At 37.6% G+C, this 24289-nt stretch overlaps 1 protein-coding gene across 1 annotated transcript in view; it reads left to right on the top strand.

Annotated features, from left to right (window-relative positions):
* The first annotated feature begins 374 nt into the window (after positions 1 to 374).
* Positions 375 to 24289, top strand: part of DRGX (dorsal root ganglia homeobox) — a 52665-nt gene continuing 28750 nt past the window's right edge. Inside the window, exons 1-4 of the mRNA XM_075215272.1 lie at positions 375 to 408; positions 3179 to 3279; positions 4846 to 4947; positions 23662 to 23834. Of these exons, the coding sequence (XP_075071373.1) occupies positions 375 to 408; positions 3179 to 3279; positions 4846 to 4947; positions 23662 to 23834 (410 nt within the window). The remainder of the gene's footprint in view (positions 409 to 3178; positions 3280 to 4845; positions 4948 to 23661; positions 23835 to 24289) is intronic.

Here is a 24289-nt window from a genome sequence, read left to right as displayed (position 1 = left end):
CTGGTATCCATTAGGTTCCCCATACGGAGTTTCCCTACATGGTTACATATTGTATCTTACGAATTGGCTGACTGGGGTTTAAGACATATGTGTTGTGCAGTTTGTTTCAAAATTATATTTACACCCATTGTCATAAGATTGATATCAGATTGATGACAACTTGCTACAGTCGTTTATCGGGATTTTCGTTTTATTTGGGCGTGTGAAGAATAGTTTGAAGGCAAGCAAATTACACATTACTGAAATTATCTATCTATCTACCTATCTTATTTCTATAACTCATCATTCATTATATGTCTGCACAGGATACATCAGCAGCCGGGAGAACCTAATATTTTCCCCTTGGTTTAATTTGCAGGTGACAATCCAGTGAAATGTTTTACTTCCACTGTCCGCCACAACTAGAAGGTGAGCATATTTTCTACATGGCCTTGTCACATTTTATATATACAAATATAATACGATTTATTTAATGTTCAAATAAAGTAAAGATGAACACATTGCTATGTTTTAGAATTTTGTCAAATACTGGATTCTGTTTCAAAATTTTTTGCCGAATTCTGAAGTGAATAAAAAGCCTAATTTTAATATTAAAATGAAGAAAGGAGGGCTAAACAATGTTATTTATCTTTCGTTTTCTCTAAGTAATGAACAACTTTATTTTGTGCACTAAAATTATATGACAATCATGATTCAAATTGAATTGTTCGAACTCCAAATTTTGTCTGGAAATTGTCTGGAAGTCTGGAAATTACTAAGCCAAAATGAATATCGAATATGAGTTTCCTATATCCTAATATAAAGGTTATCATTTATTATTATTAATATTATTATAATTATTATTATTATTAGTAGTAGTAGTAGTAGTAGTAGAAGTAGTAGTATTATTTACAAGACTAATCCTTGCACTGCTCGGCTATCTTGCCACTCTATAATAAATGTCTTTGAATGTACTATAAAGCACATAAGTAGCAATAAGTAGCAACCCCAGTAAATCCATAGTAAATCCATCATATTTTTTGATATATAGAATTGCAAAGCTTTCTTCTCATTTACAAAGCAAAGCTTCCTCCAACTGTTAAGCGGGGCTCACTAATGCTGCATAAAATATGAAGCAAGCCTAGAAAGTCTCCCATTCGTTTCAGTAAAAGGCTGGGGGAGGTAAATGGGATTTGAGTAGGCTAAAGCCTGCCTCTCCCACCTGCTCACTGGAGCCTGAGGGCATAGTAGATAGATCTAGCGACACAGATGTTCACTGTCCAGGGCTGTGTCACATCCACACAACTCTAATACCGTTTTTCTAAACACATCAATCTTTCATGTTGTTTTACAAACATCCTGTGGAAAAAAAAACATTAAAAGATTTTACAACCTCTCAGTGCCTGCGGGTCAGTAGCAGTATGGCACTGCAACGCGGTGTTTGTTGTCCCTTTTTGGTCCTGAAGGAGTTATATTTGTAATCTCAAATAACAGCATTAACTTCTGCCTCAGGTGCATACATGGGAAATAAACCAAGCTGCTAATTAATAAATACAATCAATTATCGCCTTTAATTAAATACGAAATCTTATCTGATTTTTTGATCAATTTCTGGATATTGTCTTGCCCCGGGCAGTCATTTGCCACAGAAGAATGGGGTTTGTCCACAGACATTCTTATGAATGCACCTCTTCATTTGCAATTTGAATTTTAAGATAAATTGGTATGATCCTTATTTATTTCTTTACCAATTAATTAACTATTAAATGTTGCTTCTTATCAATAACAATTTAAACTTATTGAACCATTTCCTCCTGTTACTATTAGTTATCTGTGCAGAGTTTAAAAATATATAAGTAAAAAGGTATTTAGTCTCAGTTTGCAATTTTCGTGTGAAACAATATTTTTTTTATTCTTTGTATTATGTTTAAGTGTAAATATTTACAAGTAACCTGTTTTATTTATATATAATACACATGTTATTTTGTAATCCCGTTCGAAACTTCTTTTGTCCCACTTGAGCTTCCTATTGATGACAATTTTATGGATTGGAGGGATCAAACTGACTTTGTCGAAAATAAAATTATTTTCATTAGTAAATTCAAAATCGTTGTTTCTGGCGGACCACACTGAGCCTGGCATAAAAGTATCTTTCTGAAGAAATATACATTATGACAGTTTATAATTAGACTTGAATTGATTTAGATGTAGAAGCAGAATTTGCCAGTAATGACCCTCACAATAATACAGACACACACATATACACATACCGTAGCAAACAAGTGAAAGGTCTATAACTGGAAACAGGTTGATATTAAACGTGTGGGAGACATACATTCTCCTTTCTATGCTTTAGTTGCACCTTGCAACGTAAACATTCGCTTGAGGGTACTTGGACTTGTAACTACATGGTACATGGATGCCTTGTGCCCTGCTTCCTACGCACTTTTTGGATTATTGACGGATTTACTTCTATGGCGGTTAGTGTTTGGGCATCAATCCCCTCTTTTGACGTTTCCGATTTTATAGATGACTAGGAGTGTGACTTGCTGTATTTCGGTTTATTTTAATTCGTTGTGACATTTTGTATTTTAAGACGCATCTGATGTAGGCATCTTATTTGGAAACATTCGTTCATATAGGAGTGAATAATGGTTTTGATTGAATCGGATATTCCTTTCATTTGGGTTGACATATCTGTGGATATTTCGTGGATATACGCTTTCTTTCTTCTGACGTTGCTATAGCTAGTTGCCAAAATGGAAATAAAAATTTCAGGTACACTCTTACTTATCAGCTGAATCTGAGACGGCCACAAGTCGGCCTTGGTGCACTACAACCCCCATAGTGACAAGTTCACTAAATATGATTATAATATATTGTTTGTATTTACAATATTCTTTGTTCAATATTAGCATTAAAGCCCATAAGTTCGGAATACTTGGAGAGACTGGCACTTTATACAGAGAATCGGACAAATTGTTCTGGGCAGTAGGTTACTATGTGGACACTTTCAGGGACAAATTTCCCAGGGAACAATTTTTATAAGCTCAGGCTGCCCATTGAAATTACGGACACTTGGCAACAGTGTGTTATATCGGGCAAGCTGAGGTGACTGATTTGATTAGGCAATGTGTTATGAAATCGACAGGCTTCTGTTTAGAAGCTGAATCATAGCATGAATTATTTTGTGTTTCAGTGGGATCTCCTCCCTTCGGGGGCCATTCTGCAGCTGAGTTTGATGATGGATTCCTGCGCAGAAAGCAGCGGAGAAACCGGACCACATTCACATTGCAACAGGTATAGTAGTCGGGGAGGAATGGGGCTGCTCTTTTGGAACACCGTCATTTAAACACTCAACTTACTTTTTAAATAATAGTCTAATTTCTATTTTCACACCTGGTAATATTCAGTAAACTATGGTAATTAACAAAACTTAAACATTTAGCGTTCTAGCTGTTAAAGGACTATAATTCCCACAATCCCTACCACTGTATTTGACACGTGTTGAAGCATCCTGTCAGAGTAGATCTATGAAACGTTTGTAGAACAGTTCTGAATTTATTAAGATAATAACCAAGGCACAGAGTAAGAAAGAGCAGTTTGCAAGATCAAACATTAATTGAAATTTAAAATGCTGCACTAACCTAGGTTATGTGTATCAATTTACTGAGTAGCCATTTTAAATGGGTAATAATTTATTGGCAGCATTTCCTGTTTTTCTCATTTGATCAGATTGGCAGAGATATTTATGACATATTGAAAAGGCATATATTAGTAATTTAAAGCAGGGTGACCTATAAGCCAATGGGCTTTCAACAACAGAAAAAAAGTGCAAATAGTGATCAGTGAAATTATTGATTGAAGACAAGGTCTCATTGTAATCTTGATATATATTGTCTAATTTAGATCCAGTCATTGCGAATGATCAATCTACAAATTTAAATATTACATTTAAATATATTTTGACTACTAAAGTCTTTATCTGGATATGTATCTGTGGTATTTTCTTGAAAGGGATGTTACCATATACTTTCTTAGCTTTTTCCTAAATTTATATGTGTATTACTTTATTATTATATGTATTTTATATTAAATCTTTGTCTTAATTTTCTTCTGGAAAAACTCATGCTCATATTTGAAACAATGCCCTTAAGTGTCTTTGACAAATTCAGATAGAATATGCGTCGTGTGATGATCATAAATTCAGTTATATTAGTACATTGCTAGTCTAAAGAAACACAGGTCCATAAAGTAATTTTTTTCTAAAAGTAAATAAATAAAAAAAGGAAAAACAAATATAATTCACATATGTAGCGTTATGCAACAGAAAGCCTGATTTAGCACACTAATTCAGTCTTTGTGCACATAAAATACTTAGCACAGTCTCATAGAATATTATAGAAATAGTGCACTTGGTTGTGAACTTGGTTGTGAATGGCCCATGAGGGAATGTAATTATAAGAGCTCATTTACTACTCATGATTAATGTGCATATAATATACACTGTTGGTTTTAATATAGTTTTAATATAGTTTAATGGATCAGTACATATCTTTGAAGATATTCTGGTGCATAGTCTGTTAAACCCAAGAGGTCACTTCATCAGGAATTTCATATGATTTTCTTAAGACAGTGATTCATTGTATTCTTCCTTGTTCATATCCAACAAGAACTGAGCAACAGCAATATATAGCAGCCAGAATAATTACGAAAAATGCAATAGTTTATATGCACCTTGTTAAAATCCACCTCTTGTGCCTGACATCTTCCCTACCAATATCACCCGCTTTGTTTAGCTTTTAAATCTCCTTGTAATTAGCCATGAGAAATTCATCCTGCTGATACCTGTCTGTTTTACTCCAGCTGGAAGCATTAGAAGCTGTGTTTGCTCAAACTCACTATCCTGATGTGTTTACCAGAGAAGAACTCGCCATGAAAATTAATCTAACTGAAGCCAGAGTACAGGTAAGCAACCTGAAGTGTCTACATTGACTAAAAAGAATGATATAGTTGAAGGCAGAATGTGACTTTTAGTAATTTTTTGAAATTATGAGGTCTCTGTCTTTAAATGATTCACCTCACACAGTTGTTGACTTTTATACCAAAATTGATGGTACAGGAATGCTTAATTCAATGTGCATTGAAGAGACAACAAACTTTAATTCATTTACAATTATGCATACAAGCTTTTTATAAAAGTATGATACAAATACAAGAGAGTTTGTTTTTTAAGAAGAAGCATATATACCACAGTAATAAATAAAATAAAATAAAAATAACCCCTTTTTGCTTCTATCATGCATTATACATGGGTGATTGTTTAATGACCGAAGCAACCGATTAGATATTTGTGTTCAATGTCTAACTTGTACTAGATAAGTGGCATCTGTTGTTCACATAGGAAGCAATGTTTAATAAAGCTCAGACTAGGACGCTGGTAAATCTTGCACTATTGGAACATAGTGCATACTATCTTGAATGGCTTTTTCGCTGTGATTAGTGTTTTACACTGTTGACTGTCATGTCAAATGTAAGCATATGGTGGAACAAGTTTTAATGATCCCTGGGCTTGCAGCATTTTATAAGAGCTTTTCATCTATGTCCTGCTCAAAACTGTGAGAATATGTCAAATGATCACAAAATGGTTGTCTGAAGTAGTCCCAAGGGAGCATATATTCACTTCATATTTTAATCACCTGCAATCATTAATACTGGTGCCTGTACACCTCTACAAGAATTGCATTGTTAATTATGGGTCAGATTGAAGTGCAAGAAAAATGTGTAGGCTCAATCCCCCTCCCCCTTTATCTAGTCCACTTTTTATACCAATGCTCAGCAAAGCAGTGCAGAAACCAAGGTCATTGGTCTTGATGCCGGCATGATTTTCAGAGAGATGTTCTCCATTTGAAATGTGACAAGAGCACATTATGACAATATCTGTGAGAATGATGACAATTCATTTAAAGGATCAAATGTTGCAGTGAATAGCACTGAGAGAGAATGAGCTAGTGGACTTTTGTACTAAATCAAGCTTAAAACACACAAAAATTATATATGAATTACATATTTAAATATGTGCCTCTTGTCCAAAGCCTGCCCAATGTTACCAGACTTCATCAAAGAGCGTTTGCCAAAGAGATATTGAGCATTACTTATGAGCATTTGCAGCATATAAAGAAAATCCAGCGTGATACAATGCAGACACCTCATGGGTGCCTTGTTGTGAATGATGTGTATGAGGCCTTATGGTGGATGTGAAACTATTGTTTCTTTCAGGATGAACGATAATTTGATAACCTGCATTTGGGGAAATATGCAGGATTTTACTTCAGACTTTTAGAGCAAAAGGCCCACTTATTTAGAAAACAAGGTGGCAGTTTATGTTGTCATTTGTGGCAAAGGTTCTACTGAAAATGTAGGGAAATCTATGTTGGGATTGGCAGATATTATACAGTATACAGAAGGAGCTATGTAATGTGGCTATTCTGGAAAATTCCGCAAGGCTTGGACTTAATTTTATAAAATATTTTTTAGGTATAAATTTTGGATATAACTTGGACCTGACCGCACTGTAACATTTATTGCAAAGCAGTTTGGGTAACTGGATAACAGTAGGAGGTGCTTAATCAAAGAGATCATATCAGGTCATTAAAGATTTCAATAAAATGAGTGAAAAGATTGTTTGCAGAAATATCTATATCTGATAAATCTGATAAAGAAAGCATGTCCAGTAAAGAGATTGCTTAATCATGATCCTTTTATCTACCCACACACAGCAATATAACTGTTCTAAGGTACTTGGTGATCAATATTTAATCTTAAAAGATCATATGTAAGATATAATGTTTTCTATTAAGATCTTTTGTGTGCCACACACATATCGCATATCGTACAGTTACATCAAGTATGATCACATAGTGAGGAAACAATCATTGCATGTGTGGGCACTTTCACACTGAGTTACTGAGCCCTGCACTCTTGAATTTACAACAAAACATTTCACACTGTACTGGCAGTTGTTGAAATTTGGTCTTATTTTTATTATATTATATTTAACACATAGGGGTATCTAGTCAACACACGAGTTAGAGGTCATACTAATGGGAGGAAACAGGAGTCGGATAGTATAGAATTTGGGAGACTACTTTAAGTCAGGAAGCAACTAACCTCTACATTTAATATCATTTATAAGTTCAGGTTACAACCTTATATTATGAAAGCCAACTTGTTATCCATCTAGAAGCAATCATCAGAATCATCAGTAGCACTGCAGTGATGACACATCTAATGTAAGCCTTTTATATCACTCGCTAGCAGGTAATTTGGAATTTGATCTAAAAGAAATGTAAAAAAAAAGTGCTATAATCTCTATGTTATCCTGTAAATAAATGAAGCCATGTAGCCTGGTGTAAAACGCATAGTCACATATATAAAATACAAGTGTGGATATGTAGAACTTGCAGCATGTTTGGTTATAATAGCACAGATACATTTGTATATAGCAAGGGAAGTACATAAACCGAATAGAATGGTTATCTGGAATTATCTTGTTTCAGATCTTTAGGTACAGTGAGATCTTGCTTCAGAACGACACAAAATTTGCTGTATTTCCCCCTCCCACCCCTTGTCTCAGGCACAATCCTGACATCAGTTCAGAGAGCACATTTGGCCACTGAGAGCAAATGAAGGCTATTTGTCACTTTCACCGTGCACTTTAATAACATCAACATAATGTGGAATATTAGATTAGCTTGATTAATCGGTCATTCATAATTAACTAGTGATAATGTTCTACACTAATTTGTCCGCGTCTCTAAGGTACTGGATTGCATCAGAGAACATCCATTTCCTTGCATTGGAAAAAAGAGAGAGAGAGAGAGAGAGGGAGAGAGAGAGAGAGAGAGAGAGAGAGAGAAAGAGAGAGAGAGAGAGAGAGAGAGAGAGAGAGGTGACTCTCGGAACAGTCTCAGCATTATAACTGTTCCCTGAATACAAGTCCTGTTATATTTCCCAGTAAACTAGTTGTGGGGTTATTTTTTATATATTAGTCCTGTCACTTGGCTGGCCATCTGTCTGTGCATTTTGGAGCTCATTTTGAGTTGAACGCAAATTGCTTTTTTGACTTATAATACACTCTTTTACATCTGAGCATGCGTATAAACCACTGACTTCGAACTAGCGCTTTGTGCGCTTGCACAGAAGTAAAAAAGCGCATTATACAACAAAAGCACATTTTGGGCCTCATTTAAAGTCGGACGCAAAGTCCGTTTTAGTCGCATCCAGCAAAAAAACACTACCACGCATGTGCAGAAAGCACCAAATCCGCCTGCAACTTGGATGCAATTAACACTTGCGACAGCTTGCGACTCACTACGAAAGAATGGGAGGAACACGGATTTGTGAAGGCGTGACCATGTAAATACATCCTAGTCGCAATGAGGCGCAGATGCAACACATGTTAAAACAGGGCTAAAGCTGTGCGGCAGGAATTAGGTGGCGCAAGCTTTAGCTAGCTGCAGGAACTGCTCACAGCTCGATAGGGTATTATGAGTGGGATGTAATTGGGGTTGCTTGCCACTCGTAATACCCTACCAAGCTGCGGCACACTCCCACTCCTACACTTCTTAAACGGACTTTGCGTCCGACTCTAAATGAGGTCGTTTGTGTTCAACTCAACATGAACCCTTTATGAGCAGGCCCATGATGCTAAGATGAGAAATTACATCAAATGAGAGGATAATACCATTTTCTATATTGTAGAAGTCAACAATATTAAATACAGAACACTCACCATCACATATAGCTCTATAAAATTAAGAGAGAAAATGAACATACTCCTAATAGTATATTTTACAGTACTTACAAGAGTAAGCTTTGCTTATATTCAATAAACTTATGATCATCTTGTTTCATTGCACAGGAGATGTTGTCTGACTGTTTATTGCTGTTATTGTTTAACATTTATTAAGTTTACTAGATTGTTTCTTTTTAAAATAATCTGTATAAAGAGTACACAGAACAGTGTTTATTTGGATTCTGTGGTAATGTAAATATGTATTTGTTGCAAGTCCTATTCATATTAAATCTTTATTCTTGTAATGTCTAATATAGATTTATGTTGTTATGTGCAGTAGGACATGTCTGTGCTCATTATTTAAGAAGATTGTGTGTATATTGAAGTGTACTTTTTTCTGTCTCCAGTCACAGTTCCTGAGTCAGACAAATAATTTAAGGTGACTTTTCCCCAGTCATACTGCTCCTTTCATGTCTTCTCGCTACTCTAAGTGAGATGAATTGGACAATTAGTTGCCTAGAGGTGGTATAATAGTTGCATTTCTTGCTCCCTTTAGAACATACACTATTACCAGCACAATATTTTCAATCAGGAGAATAGTGCTGTATCAGTATTTTGCTACACTCTGCTTGTATTATAATAAATTAAAAATATACACCATCAAGCAGAGTCCATTCGCTGCAAGAGTACCTGGTACAGTTTAGCAGGTTCCTTTTATTGTCAATCAAATCATAGTTCTTAAGGAACAGCAAGAGAGCATAAAGACAGACAATAATTAACAGAGCATATTTACTACAATGCTATATAAATGAACCCCTGTTATAGATAAATTCTCCACTGTACCAAGCAAACAATAAAAGGTCTATTTATCAATAGGACAAAACCCATAAATCTGTTGAAAACGAGAGTTAGGTATTTTTCCTATTTATTTATCAAAGCCCCCTGGCCGGTGAAGATTATTCACAAGGAGCCTCCGGAGATGCTTCCCCATGCAAAGCAAAGATGTCTTCCATTTGCTAACGCCACCTCTCTTAGTTAAATAAAGGTTTTTTTTCCTTTTACTTAAAAATAAAAAGTTATTTTTTACATTTTTAAAATAAATAATTTTTATTTTTTCATGAAATCTGGAAAAAGAAGCCCAAGTCCAAGCTTCCAGTTCCAGTTCACAATGCAAACACCGGCATGCCAACTCAGGCATGTGCAGAAGGACACTGCACTGGCCTGGCGAGTGCCATCACTCCTCTTACCATTGCCAGCTAGAATAACTGGGCAGCTGAGCATCGCTCAACTACCCAGGTAAATTTTTTTTGCTAAAATACATGATAGAATTTATGCAATAAACAGCAATAGAAAATCTTCATAATTGAGTACTCTTAAATAGACCCATAAATCTCCAGTATATCTGCTGTTGAAATGTCTAGTCTTCAAAATCCACTACAACCTACAAAGTTCTATTGGTATTCGCCATCCTATTTTTCTTTTTTTACCTGAAGCAAGTTAATCAAGTATTTCTAGGAATGGACAATAAAACAGGCAACTAACATGTTTTGAAAATAATATATTCAATATCTTCAAAAGACTGGCTCTTCAGATTCACGGCCAAGATCCCCACATAGTAGTACAATATTTGATTTTACTATAGTTACAGTATATTGGTGTTGTAATAACAAATGTTAAAGTACATTAAATAACTTTTTAAATCATTTAAAAAAAAATAAAAATTAAATTTGTTTATAAATGCCTTGGGACCTGGAATCTGGACCATAGAGTGACTAAGCCAAATAATAGTTTCATTATTTATAGCAATAAATTGGTGTCTGTGGATAATATATCAGCATAGACATGCTTAGAAGCAACTTCCACTCATAGTGCATTAATGCAAATGCGAAGAAAGATATGTTTTTTGTGCTTGATAACATTTGCCTTATGTTATTCTGAACGTAATTAAAAAATAAATTGATATGAAAATGTTTCAGTTTTAAACAGGACAATATTTATGTAACTCAGCTATGCCCAGTACACTTGTTCATTTATACCACTTTCATACTGCCGCCACGGCAATATCCCGGGTTGTTAACCCGGGATATTGCCGGGGCACAGGGCAGTATAGATAAGAAGAATCCCGGGTCGGGCGGGTTCATACTGCACCTGCCCGACCCGGGTTTTAGAAAAAAAAAAGTGAAAAAAAATATTTTAATTACTAAAAAATACAAAACAAATGTTTACTTAACTTATTTTCAGCCAGCGGTGTCTCCAGTGCGTTGCCGGCTGTCAGGGGGACCTCTGGGTACTAAAATGACGTCATTTATAGTCCATTATGTATTTTTTATTCATTAAAATCTTTTTTTTTTACTTTTTTTTACTTCCCAATTTTTTTTTTTACTGTATGAATGGTGAGACCCGGGAATTACACGGGTTGCACCATTCATACTGCAGGCGAGCGGGGTACAACACGGGAATTACCCCTCGCAAAATCCCGGGTCTAAGTCCCGGGATTTTAGACCCGGGATTTTGTGGTTGGACAATTCATACTGCACCAAGACCTGGGTTTTTCAGCGTGCCTCTGCAAAAACCCGGGTTTTTGGTGCAGTATGAATGGGGTATTAGTAAAAGCTGAGAGTGTATCCATAGCATGACATCTCAAACCTAAAGGTGTCCATAAAAGCTGCAATATAACAGCTGATATTGGACAATTGGGTTGATATCACATTGTGTATGGGCCATAAACTAAAACAGTCCCTGATAATGAGCACCTTAATTTCAGGATGATTATTATTGGACATGGAGTGAAATACAGTCAGAAGATAACTGAATATAGCTCCTATTGACCTGAATTGCCCAATATATTGTTATTTTAAGATTCACCCCCTAGTAAAAATGATCAGAGGGGGAGAGGCATGTGCTGGGTGTGTGTGAGTAGAGGAGGAGGGGTGGCTTATACAGGACCCTCTCACCCATTCAATGATGATTAATGGACAGAAGATAACAGCTTAATGTTGTCAAACAAAACCCTAAATGGGGAAATGAACGAGTTCCTCCCCAGCCCGCTGGTGCAAAGTCATTAAAATATTATAATGAAAAATAACTCAATTAAAGAGCTTTCCAGCTCTGACCTTCTCTCAATTAACAGACAAAGCTTTTGCACAAGTGACCTAAATTTAGACTAAAGATTCTCATTACTCAGCGATTGCCGATGCGTGGGATTAAAGGCTACTTAAATATAATAAAGAGAATCATTAATTACTGATAACTAATAAACAACCATACGTTGAACAGACAGAAAGACGGCAACTCCGTAACCCATTCACTGCTGGACTGAGCACATGTTGCTGGTAAACTGTGCATTGCTGTATATGTATAGTTTTGCATTAATTTTATATAAGCATTACATTAGGTATTATTAAGTTTGTGTTGTGACTTGTCCAAAATGATTTATGCTGACACTGGTCCAAGCCAGGTTTATTTGCTTTAGATTTAGCTTAGTCAGTGTATATTCTCACCACATATTTACCCAATGAAACATTGTAAATGAAGTCTTGTTAACCAGGGAAGGGCTGGCAAATTTTAGCCCGACTTGACTCAGCAGCCTATCAGGAACATTTTTAAGGAAAAAAAATGCAGTGACCCAGCCCAAGGAAACCCACTATCCACTAATGCCCCCCCCCCCCCCCCCCCATCCCCGCTCCGCAACCCAGCCAGCCCCTGTTGCTAACTGTGGCTATTGGGAGCTGTAGTTGTAAACCTTGTGAAGTTTAAAACTTATGATATCAACACTAAAGACATACAGGGCCTGAGCCATTAAGAAAAGTAAAGCAAAAAAGAGACTAAATGTTCTCTGGTTGTTTTTTCACCTAGCACACACATACTTGATAGCTTTATTTTAACACTGAAACTTAAAGTTGATCTAGGACATGCCCTATCCCAACTATAAATCTGTCCCCACATTTTAAATTTACCTCTCCCTCCAATGCAACATGGTTTTTCCCAGGAGCAAAATTACTCCTTTTATATGCTTTACTCTCTTTGATAACTCAGGCCCACAAAGTGCTGATGGTCATGACATGCTTCCAGTTTTCAAGTGAAAAGCAAATTGTTCATATGGGACCTCATTTAGAGTCGGACACAAAGTCCGTATAAGGAGTGTAGAAGTGGGAGTGTGCCGCAGCTTGGTAGGGTATTACGAGTTGCAAGCAAACCCCAATTGCGTCTCACTCGTAATACCCTATTGAGCTGCAAGCAGTTCCTGCAGCTAGCTAAAGCTTGCGCCACCTAATTCCTGCCACACAGCTTTAGCCCAGTTTTGACGTGTGTTGCGTCTGAGTCTCACTGCGACTAGGATGCATTTACATGTTCACACCTTCACAATTCCATGTTCCTCCCATTCTCTCGTAGTGAGTCGCAATCCGTTGCAAGTGTTAACTGCGTCCAAGATGCAGGCGGATTTGAAGCTTTCTGCACTTGCGTGGTAGTGTTTTTTGGTTAGATGTGCCTAAATCGGACTTTGCGTCCGACTCTAAATAAGGTCCATGGTGTTGATTCATGTTATCACTGTAACAAGCAATTGAATTTGTGTTACAAATACATATTGCTTTGCATGTCAAAGATGAAAAGCCACAGAAAAAAGTGAATTCACACTGCTATATGCATAACTTTCCTCTGCAGAATACAGATGTTGAGTGCTTTACAGCAAAATATTACTCTAGTTGTTTCCGGTGTTCAATGGTTATATTGCAGTGGAGAGTGATAAAACCACAAGTAGAGAAACATTTTAGTTTTTCTGAACAAACTAAAGTGAGTCTGCATACCATGTGCTGAACTAGTCATTTTTGTTAGACAAACTGCTACAGGCAAGCCAGTGAAAACCATACTGTACATTAGTATAAATCTGGGAACCATTAATTCATTATTTATTAGAAAATCCTTTCATATTATAAGGAAACACATCCCCTTACTATAGATACTAGGTATATGAGAAGTCAGTTCAGTGTTTTGTAATTCAGTCTGCAACCATGTGCACTTATATGATTTTAGAAGTGTTTTATTAAAACCATAGATTATCTAAAATATACCTTAGTAGCACATGAAAATCTACATATTGGGCCTCATTTAGAGGTGGACGCAAATCCAACTCAGATGCGCAAAAAGCATTTTTAGTCAAGGATCCGTCTCACTTTGCACTCTGATTGAGATGGATGTCTCCCTTGCAAATATTCCTGCTTAGAGAGGTGGAACGGGGAAGGAAGTGGGTGAGCCTAGCAATATAAAGGCGTGTTCACGCTCTTTACATGCTATGCAGAGTTGAAAGCAGCAGGGCCATTCCACGTCAGTTCAACCAGGGTTGTCCCCCACCCATCTCAGATATCTATGAAAATTTTTTAGTTAATAGAGGATGTCAAAACAACTATTTCTGCCAAATAACATCATGAAAAGCTTCTGCTGCTAAGATATGAAGAATTTCAGAAAACATGCTGTAATCCTTTTTTGTCTCACAAAAAAAGAGCCAGAAAAAGCTTAAAAGTTATGTCACTTCGAGGCACCTTCGTGCATATTTGGTGGTCATGCCCTGTTATTTCCTCCTTCTGGGACAGGGTTTTGAGACTTCTTTCCTCCCTCCTCAAATGCCCTATTAGGAAGAACACATGGTCCTTCCTACTCTGTTATCCTATACAAGACCTAGACACCCACTCTGCAAAACTTGCTTCGCATGTCCTGGCAGCCGCTAGATGCCTGATTGCTAAATTTTGGAAACAAGCGGTCATCCCCCGCATCTCTTCTCTTAGATCATATATATGGTTCAGTGCCAACATGGAAAAAATCACGTCGCTGCTGCGAGACAAAGACAAATTTCATCAAATTTGGGCCCCCTGGCTTCATGCCTAGGATCCCCGCAGTTTTCTCTTCCTCCAAATAGTCTCCCCTACACAATTCCAGATGACATCGACCCCCTTACTACTTTAAAATACTCTCATGCAGACCTGATAACGCTTTCTTCTGAAGGTGAACATGCTTTTCTTAGTATACCCCTCGAGACGGCCATCTCCCCCCCCCCTTTACCTACCCTACACCCCCTTCGATGCCCACTTCCTTTCCCCCCTGCCCCTTACCCATTACCATCTTGTTATATTGCAGTACATTTTACTGTCTTGTGAGTGACATTGCTGGATATCTACTCTGCTCTGTGATTATTTCAATCAAAATGCTTGTTGTCCTAAGTTTATGTCATTCATACTTTATTATACAATAAAATTTTGAGTTAAAAAAAAAAAAAGTTATGTCACTGAAGTGGACCTAAGAACTAGAGATGAGCGGGCTCGGATATCTGAAATCCGAGCCCACCCGAACGCTGCCGATCCGAGCCGGATCCGAGACAGATCCGGGTATTCCCGCCAATTGCAAAACTGAAACCGAGGCTCTGAGTCATAATCCCGCTGTCGGATCTCGCGATACTCGGCTCCTATAAATTCCCCGCTAGTCGCCGCCATATTCACTTGGGCATTGATCAAGGTAGAGGGAGGTTGTGTTAGGTGGTCCTCTGTCCTGCTATATCTCGTGCTGTGCTGTGTTCTGCTCAGTCCAGTGGTGCTGTGTCCTGTGCTCTGTCCTTCTGAGTTCAGTGGTGCTGCTGGGTCCTGTGCTGTGTCCTGTTCAGTCCAGTGGTGCTGTGTCCTGTGCTCTGTCCTTCTGAGTTCAGTGGTGCTGCTGGGTCCTGTGCTGTGTCCTGTTCAGTCCAGTGGTGCTGTGTCCTGTGCTCTGTCCTTCTGAGTTCAGTGGTGCTGCTGGGTCCTGTGCTGTGTCCTGTTCAGTCCAGTGGTGCTGTGTCCTGTGCTCTGTCCTTCTAAGGGCATTGTTATTTCCCCATTATTCCCAAATTATAAAAAATTTCCAAAGAAGTTATAAAAAAAATTACAAAAAAAGTAATTATAAAAAAAAAAAAAAAAATATCCCAAAACAATCCTGCAGTATAAGTCCATTGGTACTGCTATTACAAAGTTCACTGATTCAGCAGTATAAATCCAGTGGTACTGATATATTACAAAGTTCACTGATTCAGCAGTATAAGTCCAGTGGTACTGCTATTACAAAGTTCACTGATTCAGCAGTATAAGTCAAGTGGTACTGTTATATATTACAAAGTTCACTGATTCAGCAGTATAAGTCCAGTGGTACTGATATATTACAAAGTTCACTGATTCAGCAGTATAAGTCCAGTGGTACTGCTATATTACAAAGTTCACTGATTCAGCAGTATAAGTCCAGTGGTACTGATATATTACAAAGTTCACTGATTCAGCAGTATAAGTCCAGTGGTACTGCTATGACAAAGTTCACTGATTCAGCAGTATAAGTCCAGTGGTACTGATATATTACAAAGTTCACTGATTCAGCAGTATAAGTCCAGTGGTACTGCTATTACAAAGTTCACTGATTCAGCAGTATAAGTCAAGTGGTACTGTTATATATTACAAAGTTCACTGATTCAGCAGTATAAGTCCAGTGGTACTGCTATATTACAAAGTTCACTGATTCAGCAGTATAAGTCCAGTGGTACTGCTATTACAAAGTTCACTGATTCAGCAGTATAAGTCCAGTGGTACTGCTATATTACAAAGTTCACTGATTCAGCAGTATAAGTCCAGTGGTACTGATATATTAAAAAGTTCACTGATTCAGCAGTATAAGTCCAGTGGTACTCTCCTGTGCCGCATATAATTTTTAAAGGCTTTGCCGAGTGTGTGTGGCTTAGGGGTACGCTCTCTTGTGCTACATATAATGGAAAACAAAAATTTGGAGGATAAAGTAGGGAAAGATCAAGACCCACTTCCTCCTAATGCTGAAGCTGAAGCCACTAGTCATGACATAGACGATGAAATGCCATCAACGTCGTCTGGCAAGCCCGATGCCCAATCTTCTAGTACAGGGCATGTAAAATCCAAAAAGCCCAAGTTCTCAAAAAGTAGCAAAAAGAGAAACTTAAAATCATCTGAGGAGAAACGTAAAGTTGCCAATATGCCATTTACGACACGTAGTGGCAAGGAACGGCTTAGGCCCTGGCCCGTGTTCATGACTAGTGGTCCAGCTTCACACAAGGATCTAAGCCCTCATCCTCCCCCCCTACAAAAAATTTAAGAGAGTTATGCTGTCAGCAACAACAACAAAACAGCAAAGAACTCTGCCTTCTAAACAGATGACATCACAAATCCCCAAGGCGAGTCCAAGGGTGTTGGTGGTTGTGAAGCCTGACCTTCCCATCACTGTACGCCATCCAGCATTTGCAGCACGCCCTCTGCATATGCTGGAAGGATCACCCACAGTCCAGTTACAGATTTGGCTAATGAAGGTGTGAATGTTGTACATCGGGAGGAGGATATTGATGTAGCTGGCGCTGAGGAGGATGTTGATGATTATGATGCAGACAGATACCAAATTGCCTTTCTCAATTTCTATTTATATTCTAGATTATATAACGGCTGAATAGTTTTCTATTTTACTCCTAGTGGAGAGGGGATCTGATGCAGACAGATACCAAACTGCCTTTGTCCATTTCTTTGTATATTTGAATTTCTAGTTCTACAGTCTATGCAGGCTGCTTTTTTATATTCAACTACAAGTGTAGGGCGGGGGGGGGGGGCATAGATAGCCACCAAAGTAACGTGGTCCATTTAATTTCACTTTCTAGCTCCACAGTCTGTGCAGCCTGCTTTTTTTTATCTTCAAAGTATTTACAAGCCTTGCAATCTAAATTAACTAGAGGTAGTGACGTGCTAGAACTCCACCCTCTATATGCTGCAGAGGATGGAGGAGCATCAAAAGGCCATTCAAGCCTACACAGCCACCTACGACATAGGAAAAGGAGTGGGGATGCGCCTGAGTCAAGCGCACTGGAGAATGATTTCTGCTTTGCCAGGATCCGAAGGTGGTCAGTCTTTTAAAGTCAGAGGAATACATTCTGCCCACCGTTCTCGATCCTCGGTTTAAAGCGTATGTTGTGTCTCTGTTTCCGGCGGACACAAGTCTACAGTGGTGCAAAGACCTGTTGGTCAAGAGATTGTCCTCTGAAGAGGACCATGACATGCCACCAGCTCCACCTTCATTTTCATCACTGTTTGTGCAGTTCCAAAAAGAGGAACTGCCATTTCTATTGCTACCTTCTTTCTATTTGTATTTCCTGTGTCCTGTGGTCTGTTCTGCTAAGGGCATTGTTATTTCCAAGTTATCCAAAAGTTAAAAAAAAATAAAAATATTTTTATAAAAAAAAATATAAAAAATTAATTTAAAAAAAAGAAATAAAATTTTTTCCAAAATTAATTGGAAAAAAATATTACCAAATTTTAAATAATCTAGCTTGTACTGCTATTTAAAAGTCTAACTACGATCATTCACTGTTGCTGTACCCAAAAATAATAGGTACTGCTATTAAAGTACAGTCCAGTGGTACTCTCCTGTGCCACAGATAATTTGTAAAAGCTTTGCCGAGTATGTGTAGTTATGTATCACAGGTTTTAAGAAGAGGCACAACACTGACAACCTGTTAGAGAAACTGAGGGAAATAATCTCTCTGTGGCTCACCCCACTTAGACTTTCCTGGGGATTCGAATAACTGCCATTTCTAGTACTACCTTCTTTCTTTCTCTATTTAAAAGAAACTAAAATACTGCCATTTCTAGTACTACCTTCTTTCTTTCTCTATTTAAAAGAAACTAAATAACTGCCATTTCTAGTACTACCTTCTTTCTTTCTATATTTAAAACAAAAAAAAACCTGTCATTTCTAGTACTACCTTCTTTCTTTCTCTATTTAAAAGAAACTAAACAACTGCCATTTCTAGTACTACCTTCTTTCTTTCTATATTTAAAACAAAAAAAACCCTGTCATTTCTATTACTACCTTCTTTCTTTCTCTATTTAAAAGAAACTAAATAACTGCCATTTCTAGTACTACCTTCTTTCTTTCTCTATTTAAAAAAAAACAAAAAACTGCCATTTCTAGTACTACCTTCTTTCTTTCTATATTTAAAACAAAAAAACCCCGTCATTTCTATTACTACGTTAATTGTTTGTGCAGTCACAATAAAGAGTAACTGCGCCCTTAACTGCTATGTTGGTTTTAGACGTCCATCCGGTGTCCGCCATCTGTTCCCTGGAATTCAGACCAGTTGAGGGCTTTTTTATTATATTGTGGCCCCGGTATCAAATTGGGTACTGGGGCCACTCCACTACGCAGTCCAGATACTTTTTTGGTAAAATTCAGACCAGTTAGGGTTTTTTTATTATATTGTGGCCCCGGTATCAAATTGGGTACTGGGGCCACTCCACTACGCAGTCCAGATACTTGTTTGGTGGAATTCAGACCAGTTGAGTTTTTTTTTATTATATTGTGGGGACCACTCCACTACGCAGTCCAGATACTTTTTTGGTAAAATTCAGACCAGTTGAGGTTTCTTTTTATTATATTGTGGCCCCGGTATCAAATTGGGTACCGGGGCCACTCCACTACGCAGTCCAGATACTTTTTTGGTGGAATTCAGACCAGTTGAGGGTTTTTTTATTATATTGTGGCGCCGGTATCAAATTGGGTACCGGGGCCACTCCACTACGCAGTCCAGATACTTGTTTGGTGGAATTCAGACCAGTTGAGGTTTTTTTTTATAATATTGTGGGGGCCACTCCACTACGCAGTCCAGATACTTTTTTGGTAAAATTCAGACCAGTTGAGGTTTTTTTTTATTATATTGTGGCGCCGGTATCAAATTGGGTACCGGGGCCACTCCATTACGCAGTCCAGATACTTTTTTGGTGGAATTCAGACCAGTTGAGGGTTTTTTTATTATATTGTGGGGACCACTCCACTACGCAGTCCAGATACTTGTTTGGTGGAATTCAGACCAGTTGAGGGTTTTTTTATTATATTGTGGGGACCACTCCACTACGCAGTCCAGATACTTTTTTGGTAAAATTCAGACCAGTTGAGGTTTTTTTTGTTATATTGTGGGGACCACTCCACTACGCAGTCCAGATACTTTTTTGGTGGAATTCAGACCAGTTGAGGGTGATATATTGTGGCCCCGGTACCAAACTGTGTACCGGGACCACTGCACTATGCAGTCCAGAAAGCTACCTCGGTGAAATGTTTTGGACTAAAAACAATATTGTGAGGTGTGAGGTGTTCAGAATAGACTGGGAATTAGTGGAAATGATTGCTAATGAATGTTATTGAGGTTAATAATAGCGTAGTAGTGAAAATAAACCAAAAAAACTTGATTTTAACACTTTTTATGTTTTTTTCAAAATAAATCCGAATCCAAAACCTTAAATCCGAACCAAAACCTTTCGTCAGGTGTTTTGCGAAACAAATCCGAAACCAAAACCTCAAGCAAATCCGAATCCAAAACACAAAACACGAGACACCAAAAGTGGCCAGTGCACATCCCTACTAAGAACAGGGTAACTGTCAGCTTGTTGTATATTTTAGGCAAGATGATTGTGACACTTCAAACTGTGTGAGCCTGTGCGTTATTAGCGATACCCATGACCATGTAGCTATAACTGTGCCTGCCTTCATTACGGTAGTTATGAAACACTTAGTGATATTATTGTCAAAATTGTAGTATGTGAATTTAGTGATGGTGCTAGTGCACAATATAAGAACTGCAAAAACGTTTTTAATTTATGCGTCAATAAGGATGACTTCAACATTCAAGCAGAATGAAATTTTTTGCCACATCTCATGGTAAGAGTCCATGTGATGGCATTGGAGGGACAGTTAAACATCTAGCCAAACGCACCATTCTGCAAGCAGTGGAAACCCATCACATCTTGATGCCTTTGGACCTGGGCAAATGAAAATGTACATGGCATAAAGTTTTTTTTACGTATCACAAAACGAAATACAAGACTGCGAAACCAAGCTGCATAGCCGTCTAGAAACAGCAAACACTGACAGGAACACGTTCTCATCACAGATTTCGGCCTATTAGTAATGATGAGCTACACATATATTGATTGTCATCAGACGACATAAAGACAGGAGGAACCAAAGTTAGTGTCACTATGACCACAGTCACAAAAAATGTGGACAAAAGTGATCTGCAACCTGGAACATACATAGCAGCAGTGTATTATAACATCTGGTACATTGGGTATATCATTCAATGTAATGAGGAGGAACAAGGGGCCTGATTCATTAAGGATCTAACTTGAGAAACTTCTTATTTCCATGTTACAATGCAAGGGGTGCAAATGAGTGTTCTGTTTTGCACATAAGTTAAATACTGACTGTTTTTTCATGTAGCACACAAAAAATATATATACCTTTTTTAAACACCCCCCTTTTTTAAACACCCCCCAAAAAATGGGATCCCTAATGTGAAATGTAAAGTGGTCTCAGCTATATAATCCAATGGTTTTTGAGTAAATAGTAATATGGCAGTCTGTATGTAAAAGAATACCAAATGAGCAGCTGCCAGGATTGACTCTTTATGTGTCTCCCTCTTTCTTTCTCTGGAAAGTTTCAGTTTTGGTCTCTCTAAAGGGAATCCCCTTCCCATCAGTTTCTGTTTGTTTCATTTCCTTGTATGGGAGTTTTATCCCATTGTCTCAGTTTAGTTCACTTTTTTGGTATGGTTTTTAACAATGTGTAAATTATGTATGCTGTACAGCAGTAATCGAGCATCAACTTCATTATTTTTTTTCTCCACTATGAAACAGAGTACCCGGCTGATTTTTTTTGTGGTAGTAATTTATACCTTTTTTAAACACCCCCCAAAAAATGGGATCCCTAATGTCAATTGAATCTAGCGTTTTCTAATGATATTCGAAAAACGTGCGTTGTTGCCGTAAGACAAAACATGAGGCAGATAAAGTCATTTGGTTTGGATTTTTGGATTCGGGAGCAAGAGTTACCTTAGGGGTCCAAATTTTGTGTCGATTCCTTAATTAACACCCGTAATACTTGAAATAAACTGGATAAAGAAGCTGCGATTAGTAAATTATTTAATAAATTGAAAAATCAATATATAATCAACTAATTATCAGACAGTCGAGATATTTGGCAGAAATAGTTGTTTTGACATTCTCTCTTAACTAAAAATTTTTCAAAGAAATCTGAGACGGTGGTGGACAAATCATGTTTTTTTGGGTGATCTGATGTGGAATGACCCAGCAAGCAGCTGCAGATAGGGCACTAGGAGACATATATTTTGCAAGTGCTTTCTCCTGGTGCAACAGACCTTGCTGTATTAAAAAAAGATGTGATTCCACCTCCCAAACAGCTTAACCAACCGTACTGCTGTTTGGGGGGAGAAGCATGCTGGTTTTTTTTTTAAATTAATTTATTCATTCATTTATCTGGCTTACAGGGCCACTGTGCACTTAAGTGTATTATGCACACCGACCCATAAGGCAGATAGAGGTGTGTTTGTGCAATTTGCATAGTATTCTGAGTAGCACTAAACTAAAGATCGGTGTGACTTGGAAAACTGTGTAAATTATAGGATGCAATTTACACTTACGATTTAAGTGTTAATTGCATCCAACTCTGCATCAGGCCCATAGTGTATATTATACTACCAATTAGGTCAGTGATGACTGCACGTGCTGCTACACTTGCTTCATGCGTGGCCCTTCAAAACTTCAAAGGGCTATACATTGCCCTTAATCTCAGCAATAAAAAAAACATCTCCAAAGTGACCTCTTCAACCCCACAACAGCCACTCACACCTAATGGGAATCACAATCTGGGCCATTGATATGAAGCATTATTTAAACTTAAATAACCTAGCTAATACATAATGAACAACTTCCTGATGTGTGCTAAACAAAAAAAGTCTTCTCTTTGCTACATCACGCTTGGCAGATTCTAATTTGTGGTCAAGTGCATCATTCGCAAACCTTTAATTACAAGCAGTTCGCTACACCTGCCCCTGCCCACCAAAAAGTAAAAACGATTTTTCAGCCATATCTGCGACTATGTCTCCGTCTGAATTCGTATGCAATTACTTGAACATGCTTTTACTGTACATTGTCTATATTAGAATGGGGTCCTTTTAAACTGATTTAATAAGCAGTGAGGCTTCAAAACCTTACATGTGCATATCAGCTTTCTACTACTGGACTTTAAATTTTAATGGACAGAATACGTTATTGCAATTTGTGAAAACCTTGTTATCATACAGATTGGACTTCATCGAATCCTGGTTCAACCTTTCACAAATTCAAATATTGCTGATCTAGTGGAAGGTAAAACAAAACCCCCAGTGCAACAGTTGCCAAGTTAGCCTCAGAGGGGAAAATTCCCCCCTGACTTCAACCAATGGTAATTGCTTAAACTCCCTGGATCAATCAACCTCATAATGTCCTTTAGTTGTTATAGCTACAGACACTTTTTTGTAAAAAAGTCATCCAATCAATTTTCTACATTAACTTAGTAAATTTATCAACACTACCTTATGTGGTAAGGATTCCTTAACATTACTGCATGTACAGTAAATAATTCTTCCTATGCTAATGGTGAAATAATATTTCTTCCATTCACATCTTATGTGTTGTATACTGTTCTTGAAACAAAAAGTTCATTAGACAAATCTTTGTATTAACTTATATAATGTATATGTTAAATATGTCAACTCTTTTCAAAGTAAATTAACATAATTTTTCTAACCTCTCTTTATAACTTAACTCTGACTTCCATTCCCTTTATTGATGAGGTTGCATGTCTTTGAATCCTTTCAAGTTCTCCTAACTTCCTTTCACTTTGAGGCGCCCAAAATCGTACCTTGTATTTAAGACAAGGTCTAACGATTGGCTCATATAATAGCAATACTATACTAGCATCACAGCTGAGATGACATTTCTATTAGATAACGTTACTCTCCACTCTCTTTTCTACAGGTTTGGTTTCAAAATCGTAGAGCAAAATGGAGAAAAACTGAGAGGGGCAGTTTTGAGCAGGATGGATCAAAAGAAGGTGCTGCCGAAGTGACACCCCCCACCAGAAACATTAGTTCTCCTTCTACAGGGGAAACTGCCAGGGGCAAAAAAGAAAACTTGGATGCACAACAGAGGTAACATGCTAAAATATACAAAATTGCTAATATTAAGGTTTTTGTGGCCCTCAACTTTCTTAATTTTTGATTTTTGTTTTATTGGTGTATGACTTATGTTAATCTTTCCATTAGAATTTCAATATAAAGGACCAGAGTTTGGCAACTGGGATACTTACAAAAAGATTTATTATTCTGACGGTGGTAATCGTATTACCGATTATGAAACACCCTCTGATGGTGGTAATCGTATTACCAATTCTGACAATTCCGACAAGTGTCATACCTACAAAAAAATGGCAGAAAAATACGAACTAAATAGAAGCAGACTTACCTGAAACATGAAGAGGCAGATGTCCAAAGGCACCGCAGGCTGACAGGCAGTGATTCCGACTGGACAGATCTCTGGCACCTCAGTGTGATGTGTGCGCGACTTAGATGAATGGTAATTTAAAGGTGCTGGAGACCTGTCCAGT

This window comes from Mixophyes fleayi, chromosome 6, assembly GCF_038048845.1.
Source record: "Mixophyes fleayi isolate aMixFle1 chromosome 6, aMixFle1.hap1, whole genome shotgun sequence".
Lineage (NCBI taxonomy): Eukaryota > Metazoa > Chordata > Amphibia > Anura > Limnodynastidae > Mixophyes > Mixophyes fleayi.
This window is presented reverse-complemented; position numbering and strand designations above follow the sequence as displayed.